This window comes from Prionailurus bengalensis, chromosome E2 (genome assembly GCF_016509475.1).
Source record: "Prionailurus bengalensis isolate Pbe53 chromosome E2, Fcat_Pben_1.1_paternal_pri, whole genome shotgun sequence".
Classification (NCBI taxonomy): Eukaryota; Metazoa; Chordata; class Mammalia; order Carnivora; family Felidae; genus Prionailurus; species Prionailurus bengalensis.
The window spans coordinates 34,655,863-34,669,595 of record NC_057352.1 but is presented as its reverse complement, the minus strand read 5'-3'; the positions used below and the strand labels follow the sequence as shown (position 1 = coordinate 34,669,595).

The 13,733-nt window shown below is 41.7% G+C and overlaps 1 protein-coding gene across 2 annotated transcripts in view; it reads right to left on the bottom strand.

The window, feature by feature from the left end:
* Window positions 1-2,314: 2,314 nt before the first annotated feature.
* RSPRY1 (ring finger and SPRY domain containing 1) overlaps window positions 2,315-13,733 on the bottom strand; it is a 44,289-nt gene continuing 32,870 nt past the window's right edge. For both annotated transcript variants that reach the window (XM_043599263.1, XM_043599262.1), the window contains exons 12-15: window positions 12,377-12,479; window positions 11,887-12,039; window positions 7,044-7,148; window positions 2,315-3,881 (exon numbers count right to left, since the gene is read on the bottom strand). In XM_043599263.1, the coding sequence (XP_043455198.1) occupies window positions 3,785-3,881; window positions 7,044-7,148; window positions 11,887-12,039; window positions 12,377-12,479 (458 nt within the window). In that variant the 3' untranslated portion in view covers window positions 2,315-3,784. The remainder of the gene's footprint in view (window positions 3,882-7,043; window positions 7,149-11,886; window positions 12,040-12,376; window positions 12,480-13,733) is intronic.

Below are 13,733 nucleotides of genomic sequence, written 5' to 3'. Positions count from 1 at the left end.
CCTGAGTTGTCAAATACAGAAATCAGAATGTGAAGTTTTTCTGCTGAAAACAGAAGTGGCCTTTAAAGAAAAAAAATGAAAATTTAAATATATTAAATATTTTTCATTAATAATCATTTCTTAAATCCTTTGTGGGTTAGCATTAAAAATTATTTTATTTTAGGGGCGCTTGGGTCTGGGGTGCTCAGTCGGTTAAGTGTCTGATTCAGCTCAGGGCATCATCTTGTAGTTTGTGTTTGAGCCCTGCATTGGGCTCTGTGCTGACAGCTCAGAGCCTGGAGCCTGCTTCAGATTCTGTCTCTCTCTCTGCCCCTCCCCTGCTCACTCTCTTTCTCAAAAATAAACATTCCTGCTTGAGATTCTTGGTCTCTCTCTCTCTCTCTCTCTCTCTGCCCCTCCCCCCTTGTTCCTTCTCTCTCTCTCTCTCTCTCAAATAAATACATTTACAAAGTTGTTTTATTTTAGAGAGCGAACATGAGCAGGGGAGAGGGGCAGAGGGAGAGAGAGAGAAAGAGAGAGAGAGAGAGAGAGAATCTTAAGCAGGCTCCGTGCTCAGCACGGAGCCCAACACAGGGCTCGATCTCACCACTGCAAGATCATGATCTGAACTGAAATCAAGAGTCGGACTAAGCCACCCAGGCGCCCTGACATTAAAAATGGTTTTAAGTGAATAATGGACAATCTTGGAAAGAGCTGATCTTAGTTGGATAGTTTGTTTCATGGATACATATTCAAGATGTTTGAAATTCATGCAAAAGTCATTTTCTGCAAGTGAAATTGATTTCTGTGATTGAATCCTGTTTCCTGGTGTGCAAATGGCACCAAATTTACTTTGCTTTATCAATCTCATTCCAAAAAGACGTAAATTCACTAAAACCTTTTTTTTTGGCTGGAACCCTAGTAGCATTACCCCAATGAATCATTGGAGAAATGCCATTACTTAATCCCCCTCCCTGCCCCAGCCTAGCTTTCAATTTCTCTTAAAATGTTTACATGCAGTGCAGAATATAAAGCTGTTTATTCTCTTCCACATTGCTTGCTGTTCCCTGGTTTTTTTTCTATGTGGTCTTTCCCTTTGAAGCAGCTCCAAGATTATAACTTTGCTTCCATCCTGAATACCTTTATCAATATTGAAGTCCTTTTGTCATATGGTCTAGCAGTGAAGAATTGGAATAGACCATCTTAGGAACAAAATCCAAGGGTAGATTTCTAGAAAGCTAACGGGCTCCTGCATTCCTCTGATTTGTGACAGATTATCTATTAATTCTGTCTACTTTATCTCCACTAAATTTATGGACCACCTTCACCTCTCTGCTGGACTTCAGAGTCTCTCTACTGGTCTTACTAGTTCCATATTTTGCTTGTTCTGTCTTGTACCCCCACCCCACACCTCTCTTTTCCATTCTCCACAAAGATGCCAGAGCTATCTTTTAAAACGATTTAACAAAGCACTTTAACAAAGCTTAAACTCTTTCGCTTTCTATTGCACTTGGGATAAAATACTAAATGTTTAACATGGCTTCATGAGCAATCTCCTCACCTCTCCAACATGGGAACATACTATTCTACCCCCTTGTTAGTTACGGGGGTCGTCCATCAGATCCTGAGGGTGAGCTCCTTTTCTCCTTAGTTAGGCCTTCACCTGTAATGCTGTGCTCCCATAGCTACATAGTCCTGGAAGCTTGTCCTCACTCAGTCTCTCTGCCTGGCCATGTCCTACTTTTTCCTTGGGAGTTTTGGGGCGCCTGGGTGGCTCAGTCGGTTGAGCGTCCGACTTCGGCTCAGGTCATGATCTCACAGCTCGTGAATTCGAGCCCCATGTCGAGCTCTGTACTGACAGCTCAGAACCTGGAGCCTGCTTCTGCTTCTGTGTCTCCCTCTCTCTCTGCCCCCAACCCACTCGCATTCTGTCTCTGTCAAAAATAAGTAACCATTAAAAAAAAAATTTTTAAAAAAGGGAGTTTTTACTAATATTACTTCCTCAGGGAGGTTTCTTCTGCCCCTCCCACCCATCTAAATTAAATCCCCCTCATTCTCTCTTAGCACCCTAATCTTGTAAGGCATTAACAAACAAATATATTGTCTTCTCCCCACTACCAGCAGCTCCATGAATAGATCTGTTTTGTATACCACTTAGGCACAGTACCCAGAGCATATTATGTGCTCAATAAAGATCTGTGGGATGAGTAAGTGATTACCTTTGCTTCTTAAAATCTAATACTTGATTCTCTCCTGCCCTGGAAAGTAGCCCTGAAATCGGAGAGGGTGAGGTCTTGGGACCTTGGCAGCAGGCACCAATGAAAGTTGTGAAATCTTACTCAAAAAAGGCAACAAATGTTTTATTTCTTCAATGCAAATTACTGTATTCACCACAAGCTAAAGAAGAGAACATATATATATATATATATATATATATATATATATATTTATTTATATATATATTTGAATTTATGGAAGACTAAAGACATGGAAAAAATCCAGCACCCCAACAAGTACGGCCAGGAAGGAAATCATCTCTATAATAGGACAGTTTAATGAATTACAAACAAGAAAGGGTAGGAAAGGAGGAAAGAAAGATGTGCATTGAGTTTAAGACACTGTAAAACTCAGAAGACGTATTTACTATTCAAGTATAAACTCAGTAAGGACTTGGCATAAATTGAAAGGCAGCTGCTGAGGTACACCATTATAAAATAAGTTCTATGAATTTACAATTCTACCTTCCAATTTTCTGGGAGAAAAAACCAAACTCTTGAAGGTCTTCACCAGAGACCCTGAGAGGGATTAACACTTTTGATGAAGACATAGTCAGCAATCCATGATTGAATATACTATTCAAAAACAGGTATTTATTTAAAACAACAGGAATACGTGCTCTCAGACTGTCCTCTAAGAGTTTTTGAGACTGTTAGTTCAAGAGTTTCAAAGTATATTACTTCCAGAAACAATACTGATTAAAAAAAAATTTTAACAAAAAACAAAAAACCTGATTTGATGGTACCTTAAAAATACCCTAAATACCAAATTTTCTCCAGTCTAACATTGCAATTAATTTAAGAATTCCTCCCGCATTGTTAAAACATTTTTTCCTCACAAAATGCGGATACTGAAACTGGATAGAAACACCATGAATGTGAAAATACACCAGTTTTCTGCAGTTAAAAAAAACCTACAATGTTCTTTGGAATCACGGAAATATCAAAAATTGGGTTTTCTCCACAGTCTGTGCACCTTCTTTCGGGCCCTCCATGTTGCTTGTAGTATTGACCTGTGTGGTTCTGGTTTATAGATTCAAGTTTTGCAGGGCAATATCCACGCTTAACACACCGGGGCCTCTCTGACCGGTTGGAAGTTATGCTTAACCCAGAACCGCTGTCATTTACTTCTCCATAATGACTTCTGCCCCAAATAAAAACTTTAGAATAGGAGAGAAAACATCCTGTTAGACATTCACATGAACCCAACTTGGGAGAATTCCGGTGTGGTTTCAGCACTTGGGAGGGCACTGTCTCCTAGCGTGTTCCATGGAAGTACCACAGGCCTAGCTGTTAGCACTCAGCTTTCCTTGGCCTTAAAAGGAATTTCTCAGGGCTGGCAAGTTGGATTAGATTCTAAGAGAATTTTGTCTTTGACAAACTACCATTTTTAGCATAAAATCTGGCCATGGCTATAAGTTTCAATGTGCGCACAACTGATTAGAGATGTTTTTTTTTTTCTTTGTTTTTTCTCTTCAACATTGGCTGGAATTGAGTAGAAATAAGTCCATGATGCCTCTTCACATGTGTCATGAAATATGAGAAATCTGTCTGACTCTAGACACTATTTCTTTGCGACACAATGGGCAGGTCTCCAGTTGCAAGGCACAATCCATGCACAGGTCACTAAGGAGAAAGATACAAGGGCCAGTTAGGTTAATGCTTCAGGAGGTCAAACTGACAATGTGCCAACTCAGTCTAAAATATTAACAAGCTGGCTAATTGAAAGGGTAATCATTACACATGGTTAAAAAACGAAGCAAATATATGAACAAACAAGTCTCTCTCTCATTTCTGATCCTCCCTCATCCTCTTGTGAGAAGTAAAAAGTTCAAGTATATTCTTCCACAAAGTCTGTATGTACACGAAAAAAACTTACAGACGTGTATGGTAGGTCGAAACACAACACGCTTTGTTTCCCAGACAGCTAGCCACTTATCCCAATATCAGTCCATCTTGCACTGCAGATTTGACACGAGGCTTTTATATGTGAAATTTTCACTTGTGGTTAGTTCTATTTCTGGGTTTCTATTCTGTTCTCCACAGTTCTGCCATTCTTTTTATATATGGGGAGCGAACTATTAGCATTTATTTTAATATATCTTAAGATGTGGTAGGTAGTTTGGTCCCCTCTGTAACTCTTCTCTTTCAGAATTTTCTTGTCTTATTTATAGCATGTAAGTTTTTACTTATTTTTTTTAATTAAGGTTTTTAACTTATTTTAAGAGAGTGAGCTGGCAAGCAGGGAAGGGGCAGAGAGGGAGAGAGAGAATCCCAAGCAGGCTCCACGCTGACAGTGTGGAGTCTGACACTGGGCTCCAACGCACGAATCGTGAGATCATGACCTGAGCTGAAATCAAGAGTCGGATGCTTAACCGACTGAGCCACCCAGGTGTCCCAGCACACAAGCAAACTTTTAAACTAGCATTTCTATTTTCAGAAGAAAAAAAAAAGTTAACCCAGATTAAACTTACGGTTTAGAGAAAAGTGTCACCTTTAAAAAACCAACAGGACTTCCTATCCAAGAACAGACCCATTTATTCAAATCTTATCTTGCATTCTTTAGTAGTTTAAAAGTTTTCTTCTCATAGGCACCACATATTTCTTGGTACGTATTCTTTCTTAGACAGCCCTTGTTTATTTTTTTTATGTACTTGTTTAAGTAATCTCTATACCCAAAGTGGGGCACGAACTCACAATCCCGAGATCAAGAGTTGCATGCTCCACTGAGTGAGCCAGCCGGGTGCTCCTGGCCTGGAGAGGTTTAAATAGAATCTACCCAGCCCCTCGAAGTTTGAAAGAATTATCAGTGAAACCATCTGGGCTTAGTGCTTGGGGTGGAGGGAATGGAGGGCAAATATACCTTTGATAATCATTTCAATTTTCTTCTACGGTAATAGAAATGCCTAGGTTGTCCATTTCTTCCCAGGGTCAGCTCACGACATTCAGTTTATCCGGATTTCCTTTCTTAACCCTTTAAAATTGTTGTTGCTGCTGAAAGTTGAGCTAACTGTTCTTATAACTCTTTACATTTCCTCTTCCAATCCTGTTTTGTATATATCTATTACGGAGGCTAAGATACCTGGTTCTAAGTTTTTAGATTTCAGCCCTCATTTACAAGTGCTCATTGTGAGCAAACCCACTGAGAAGGCCAGAGAGCCCGAAGACGAGTTAAGACCAGATACTGCTCTTTGGGATCTTAACATCCTCCTACAAACAAAGATCAAAAGGGGTATCGAGATATCCATCCTTTAAACTTTGCATCTGCCTGTGAGGCCCTAATAACTAAAACCTTCAAAGGTGCTCAAACTGAGAATTCTAGGCTGCAGAGTCGATACCAAGGAAATAGCTACCGCTGGAGTCACCGTGCCTTTCTTTTCGAAGAGAAACTGGTACAGTGAGCAGTGACATAAGATACACAGCATGCACCTCCCTTATCAGCCAATTAGATAACAACCCACTGCAAAAGTTGGCAAGGTAGAGTGAAGGGCCTAGACTAAGCCACACCTGGAGGTGACAATTGGGGTCCATCACTCAGACTCTGGACCCTCAGGAGCTCTGGTGGCTAAAGCTCTGTCAAAAATAAGAGCAGGGCAGGAGAGAGGATGTGCTGAGTTACAGGGAGCTGGCCTGGAAGACTGGCCCGGGCACTGCTCACCCAGTCAGCATACATGCCTGGGCCAGGTCAGGGCCAGCCCACCACCCAGCTCCTCTTTCTGTTTCCTTTCTAAAATTTATTTAAGTAGACTCTGTGCCCAGCGTGGAGCCCAATGCAGGGCCTAACCGACTGAGCCACCCAGGTGCCCCATCTCTCTCTGCTTCCAAACTCGGTTGGGAGGCCTTCTTGGGGGCGTCATACTTGGTGTTCTTGCTGATGTTTAGACACTGTTCTACAGGATCCAGGCTGCCTTCTAGTTCAACTTGGCTGCATGGGAGGGAGGTGCTGCCTTCTCAATGGTTAGAGGGTTAAGTAGCTAGTAAATGAGGAGGCCCTAAAAATAAAACTAAAAGGGATTTCCCAAGAGGATCGTAAGTAGTATTAGGCCTTTTACATTTTGTAAAACTGTATTAAAATATAGTACTGAGTAAACAAGATAAAAACAGAGGCCTTCCATCAAACACCTTCTTCTATTTCAGGTACTTTCTGGAAGACAGCCATGAACTGTCTGGCAAACTCGAATTTCTCAGCCCACTTTGTATATAATAAACCTTAAAGAACAGCTATGGAACTGGTAACATTGTGTGGGGTACAAGGGTAGACAGCCCAAGACGGGCTGCAAAGACACACAGATTATTCTGAGCTGAAAACAATCAAGGTCCAAAAGACTCAGGAAGAAACTTTGACCTCCCTGCAACTGCCTAAAAAGAATTTAAATAGAGGACCTGTTACCAGGAAGAGAGTTATTAATAAGAGATTCCTCTTTACCTAAGAAACATATCTGCACAACGGGGCAACCTTTGTTTTCCAAACATCCCCTCTGCTTCCTGCTAAGGGCTTTCCTTCCCTTTTTACCCCCAGACCCCTACCCCCTTCCTTAACTGAGGATGACATGCATACCTCATTTTGCCTGTCTTTGGAATTTCATGTCCGTGTGGATTCCCCATGTGCACGTAACTACATTTGATTCTCTCCTGTTAATCTGTATCATATATATTTAATTCTTAGTCCAGTTAGAAGAACCCTGGACAGAGGAAAGTTTCTTCCTCTCTGATAACCATAAAATAATTCAAGAATAGGATGATTGTCTAATGTAATACAAAAAAGAAGAAATGAGCAAACCCTCTTACCTGTGTCCACATGGCTTCAACTGTGTGTCTGCTACTTCGTCACAACACAGGGAACAGCAGTTTTCCCGGATGCTGACTTGCTTCAACAGAGCAAGACGCCGGTGCCTGAGGAGAAAGTGTAGTTTACAACTTATTTGGTCAACAAATCAATGGGCCTATGAGCAGTGATGCATATGAAATGCTGTGAAAATGCTCTGTCCGTGTGAAGTATGCTACGCACTCCTTAAGCTTTGTTCAGGAAGGTTTGCACACACGCATCTCATTTCAACCTGACAGTGATTTTCTACAGTAGAGAATGACACAGATGCGATCAATCCCATTTTATAGGCAAAGAACCAGTTCATGGAAGTGATCTGCATAAGGTCAACACATGGGAAACAGATTCAGGAATCAAATGCCAACCTTTTGGTTCTCAGACTAGTACTCTTTGTTTTACCAGCAAATTTTCACCTTTGAGTCACACAGCTCTGAGAGTCTGATGAAAAGCAGCGGAGTCTTTCCCAAGAAAAATGCACACACACAAGTTTCTATACAGTCTCAGGTGCTTATGATAGGCCAGCACAGACTCTTCTGAAGTCCACACACCTCAGGTTAGAATCCTTGCATGACACTTCCACTCAGTTTGAAATGGAAAAGTGGACAGGCAGAACTGCTTTGCTAAAAGTGCAGCCCTGACAGCCAGGGGGCAAGAGAAACATGAAACATTCATTCTATTCACTTCAGGCCTTACCATGTGACAGACACTGGCCTGAGCCTGGAGACTCAGCAGTGAAGAGAGGACTAAAAACATATATGCCTGCCTTCAGAGAGCTTACACTCCAGTGAAGGGAGACAGAAAGAAACCAGGTAAAAAAGTAAAATATATAGAATTTTAAGCGCTGATGAGCAGTATGAAGAAAAATAAAGCAGGGAGAAGAGTAAAGGCAGTGTGTATACGAGGAGCAGGGAGGTACAATTTTAAATACGACAGCCAAGGAAGATCTCATTAAGGTGACATTTAAGATATGAAGGGAGCGAGGGATTGAGTCTTGTGGATATCTGGAGAGACACCATTTGTGATATTACGATTTATAATAAATACATATTTGGTCTTCGTCTGGGTTCCTGGCACAAAGGTCCTAAAACCCTGGGAATTCTCTAAGAGATGAGAGCAATAGATGTCTTTTGCTATGTTAATTAGGCAGCTTTGAAAAGCCCCTAGGTAACCTAAGTTTGGGGCTGGCTGCCAGGGGAACCAACACTGTAATCAGTGAGCTGGAACTTTCATTCCTCCCCTCACCTCCCAGGGGGGCAGAGGGGCTGGAGATTGAATGTACTCACTAATGACCAATATTCTCATCAACTATGCCTCTGTAATGAAGCCACCAGAGAAACCCCTAAGGGGACCGTTTGAAAATCTTCAAGGTTGGTGAACATGTGGAGGTTTGGGGAGATGGTACACTCACAGGTCATGGAGGCTGCTTCCCACATGCCTGTCCTCTGCACTGCTTCCACCTGTCCCTGGATTAAATCCTTTTATAATAAACTGGTAGTCAGTCTAGCAAAGAAACTACTTTCCTAAGTTCTGTGAGCCACTCTAGCAGGTTATTTAAACCTGATGAGGGGGATCATGGGAACCTTCAATTTACAGCCAGTCAGCCAGAAGCAAATATAGAAACCTGAACTTGCGACTGGCATTTAAAGTCGGGGTAGAGGGCAGCCTTGTAGGAATGAGACCTTAACTTGTGGGACCTGACACTGACTGTCTCCAGTCAGGCAGTGTCGGAATTGAGTTAATTGCTTGGTGGTGTTGGAAAACACACACTGGCCCATTCTAGCAGCAAGAACAGCAAGTGCAAAGGCCCTGAGGCTATAATAGATCTGGTATGTTTCAGGAGCAGCAAGGAGGCCAGGGTGGCTGAATAAGGAGCATGAACAAGTGGGAGAGGGTAAGTAGGAGGTAAAGTCAGAGAAGTAATAAAGGAAGGAAGGGGACAAATCATGTAGAACCTGGAAGGTCACTGTAAGGATTTAAGCTTTTATCTTAAGTGAAACGAGAAGCTACTAGAGTCTTGTGAGCAGAGAAGGGCATGATCTGATTTAAGTTGTAACAAAATCATTCTGGAGGCTGTGTTGAATAGACTGAAGGGGGTCTAGGTAGGAACAGGGAGACTAGCTAAAGGGGAAAAAAAAAAGGCAGCTTGGACGATGGTAGCAGGAGTGAGGGTGACAAGCTGTAGTTGCATGTGGGATATATTCCGAAGGCACAGCCCACAGTATTTTCTGAGTAGGATGTAGGAATGGTGGAAAGTAAGGTGTCAAAGAACCTCTAGGATTATGGCCAGGGAACCTGGAATGACAACAGAGCTCACACAAAGGAAGACAGTAGTTCCCCTCCAACCCTGTATGTGACTAGGTTCGCCACATAGTCTGTTTTTCTTTTGTGTGTATTTGAAGTTTCCAAATAATAAAAAAGTTAAGAAGGAGCAAAAAAAAAAAAAAAAGAGTGAATAAATGAATGAGAATTAGAGACAGCATATACAGAGAGTATATAGAGCAATTTACAAAATCCCAGATAGCAACAGGGCCATGATCTCCTACCATGAGGCCAGAAAGGAATATATTCCAGTGAATAAACAAACACAAGCCGAATATAAGCTTTTGGAACACAGGTTGAAAATATCAACAGCATAGGAAATGGTCTCAGGCACATTCACACCTAATGCCACAATGAGGTGCAACTGAGATGTTAAAGAGGTGAAAGACAGTGGCAGGTTTCTGTGCCATGGAGGACGCCACTCAATGAGCCTCCAGCAACTCCCGTGTTGGTGTCACTGTCAGAGACAGTGCAACGTAAGAGGCCCTAACCTGGAACTCTGCTCTTACTCAAGGCAGGCTGCATCTGGGTGCTGACCTGACAGGGTACTGAGTACTTGGAAGCTGCCCGTAAAAGGAGACTTTTGAACAGCTGGCACCTATTGCCATCTGACTTTCGCAAAGCTTAATTCTGCAGGGGGCGGTCCTCTAAATGCTGTTGCCGTTTTAACTAAGGCCAGCCTCCAGGGGAACTCCTGGAGCCTGACCTCACTTTTCAGGGTATATGTCACAAGGCAGGCTTAGTGACGGGCCGCTTCCAGTGAGACAGGCTAAATTAAAAAGGAATGAGGTATGACAGACAAGAGAGGTATTACTTCAGACTTTCACTAAATTCAAGAGGAATTTAAAGTTCATAATCTCTGTCAGGCACCAACACAAGTTGAAGGGAAGCTCTAGGAATGAACCTCAGGTCCCTGAGCTGGTATGTAAGGGGCCCTTCTGTTCTTGTGATGTTACGGAGGTTCTGCCATAGCAGGCAATGCTGCTGGGTCACTCTGTGACCTTTTCTGGTTCGTTTGCAAATTGTTGAGCCGCTCTTCAGGCTTGAGACACTACGTCCAAGGTGAAGCATGGCCCAGAAGGGCTGTTTATAGACCTGCTTTTTGAGCCAAAACAGGAGCTAGGATTATAACATGATGTTACATATACCTTCCGGGGCATGACAGCCCAACACTGACCGCACCATGGCCAGTGTGATCTCTGTCATTGATATAATACATGTGGCAAGAATCCTCTTCCCCACAGGGATCTAGAAAACTGCTCTGTTAAAAAATGATAAGCTTTGGTTCGTATTGTGAAACAAGCTTCCAGTTCAGATCATTACCAGGAAGCAGCTTGAGTCTTTCTCAGCTTAAGGAACAGACCACGTTCATCTCATAAGAAAGAAAAGCAGATACTCTTCCAAGGAGATAACTAATGTCTATCACACTTTTCGTCAAAGAAGGGCTGTGGAATTTTATGCAAGATGGCATTCACTGTCCTAATGGCTGTAGAACAGTGCTGGCAGTGCAACAGTATGTTTCTGGAGCGCCTGGTTGGCTCAGTCGGTTGAGCGTCCAACTTTGGCTCAGGTCATAATCTCATGCCTCATGGGTTCGAGCCCTGCATCAGGCTCTGTGCTGACAGCTCAGAGCCTGGAGCCTGCTTCAGATTCTGTGTCTCCCTCTCTTTCTGCCCGTCCCCTGCTTCATGCTCTCTGTCTCTCAAAAATAAAGAAATGTTTTAAAAAAAAAAAAAAAGAGAGAGAGAGAGAGAAGTATGTGTCAACAAACTCCAAAGTTAAAAGCATATCTGCTAAAAAATGTACTTGATTTCCTAATATTTAAGATTTTTAATTGACATTCAGGTAAAGTTAGTTTGCAGTTTTTTTGTGTGTTTGTGCATGTGTTATATTGCCTGGTTTTTATACCGATATTATTTAGCTCATAAAAATTATTTGGAAGTGCTCTTTCTGGTTCTGAAACATTTTAAATAGTGATATTTAAATAGTTATCTTTTATTTAAAAATGTGGTGAAGGGTGCCTGAGTGGCTCAGTCAGCTAAGTGTCCGACTTCTGCTCAGGTCACGATCTCGAAGTTCATGAGTTTGAGCCCTGTGCCGGGTTCTGCGCCGACAGCTCAGAACCTGGAGCCTGCTTCGGATTCTGTGTCTCCTTTTCTCTCTGCCCCTCCCCCACTCGTACTCTGTCTCCATCTCCAAAAATAAATAAAAACATTAAAAAAAAATGTGGTGGAAATCTCCTGTGAAATCACCCAGGTCTGGTGTGTTTTGGGGGACATATCTCTTACTTCATTTCAATTAATTTTGTAATAATAACTGGTTAGTTTATATCTCTTCCGGGATTTGTTTGAGTAATTTATATTTCCTAGGAGGTCATCCATTTTTTTCAGGTCTTCAAAATTATTTGTAAAAAGTCTTTCAGGAACTGTTTCAGCTTCTTATGAGATGCACGTGAAAGTCTACAGGTAGTCTAAGCAGATTCCTTACCTTGGCAAAATGATTTTCTCTTCAGCTGTGAGGAAGGCGTAGTCATTAAAAGTGCTAAATTTCATAGATGGTGGATATTTGAATGGTTTCGCTCCAAAATTGAACTCACATTGTTGATATGACATGAAACTAGCTGCAGCAAAAAATCCAGATCTACAAGTAAAAAGGAGTACAGAGGTCAACAGAATTCATGAAAACAAAGTAAAGCTCATACATGGAAGTGGTTTTTAGACATTATCCCCTAGTAGAAAGGAAGGGTAATGGATTCTGTTTACTAACCTAGACAGGACTGTGACCCTGACAATGTCCTAACCTCATCTTCTTATATTAAGCTTCAGGACGGTTATAGATATGATCAAATGGGTCCTTAATTACTCTAAATAAAATGATTTCTCATCACAACTGACTACAGAAATGGACAAAGTCTTTTTCTGGAGAAAAGTGAATTCCATGCATCTACTCAAATTTTTGACTGAGGAAAGCTACTTACACAGTAGATGAAAAGACTTGCTTCTCAGGAGGCAGCTGGTTGCCATTTAAAAAGAAGATCATTTGCTTTTCATTCAAGTCTAACAGAAATCCTACTGTGTCTCCTACAGGAGAAAGTGAAACATGTTAAGGGTTAGGGTGTATACTACTACCAGGATTCTGCTCAGTGTCTCAAGGGTTTCAGTCATTGTTATCAAGTCAAGTCTGCATCTGTAGCTATGTATCAACACATTCACCAGTCTTGCTTCTTCTGCAACTGGTCTAATATTTTAGACTACGACTAAGAAGAAAATGCTGCTGGGGCACTTGGGTGGCAAAAAAGAGCGCGGATTCTCTCCCTCTCTGTCTGCCCCCTGGCACACATACTCTCTCTCTCTCTCAAAATGAATAAATTTCACACACACAAAAATCATGTTATTTAATAACCTGGAAAGCTGTTCAAGGCATAGGAGTGAGACAATAACAAAAAATACATACACCAAATTTTAAGTGTTTAAAAAAAAATCTCTGGATGGAGGAATTATAAGGGATTTTCATTTTACTCCTTTCCCCTATTTCCCAAATTTTTATGCTAAACGTATTACTTCAGTAATCTTTTTTAAAATTATTAGAAAACAAAAATGAGACAGTCTTTGCAGACAATGCCTCTTTTTTTTTTTTTCCCTTAAGTTTTTATTTATTTATTTTGAGAGAGAGCATGAGCAAGGGAGGGGCAGAGACCGAGAGGGAGAGACAGAGAGACAGAACCCCAAGCAGGCTCCATGCTGTTAGCATGGATCCCAGCACGGGGCTCGACCTCACGAACCGTGAGATCATGACCTGAGCCGAAATCAAAAGTCAGACACTTAACCGACTGAGCCACCCAGGTGCCCTCAACTCATCCTTAAAAGCTGCTCTAGTGGGGCCCAGAATGTGGCCACTGAATAGTGCCTATTCCATAGCCACCTGGCCTCTAAAAATATCCTCATTCTACTGGCATTACAATATCAGTGTCCTCAATATCTCCCTGAATGCTTTGATTCAAAGCATGTATCTAGAGGGGCGGCTGGCTGGCTCAGTTGGTGGAGCGAGTGACTCCTGATGTTGGGGTTGTGAGTTCAAGCCCCAGTTGTGTATAGAGATTACTTAAAAATAAAATCTCAACAAAGAAAAAAAAAAAGCATATACCCAGAGAGAAAACTAGAATTCATATTAATCTTATCATTTTCCCCACTCAATTAAGAATTCTATAGTCTGAAATGCTTTTGCAAAAGGAAGGGCTCTACCAGAGGTGAACTTATGGGAACGCTGTTTACATCCATGAGGGGGAATACAAAGGCTCATATCCCTTTTCATATCACATCTTCTTCCATTAAAAC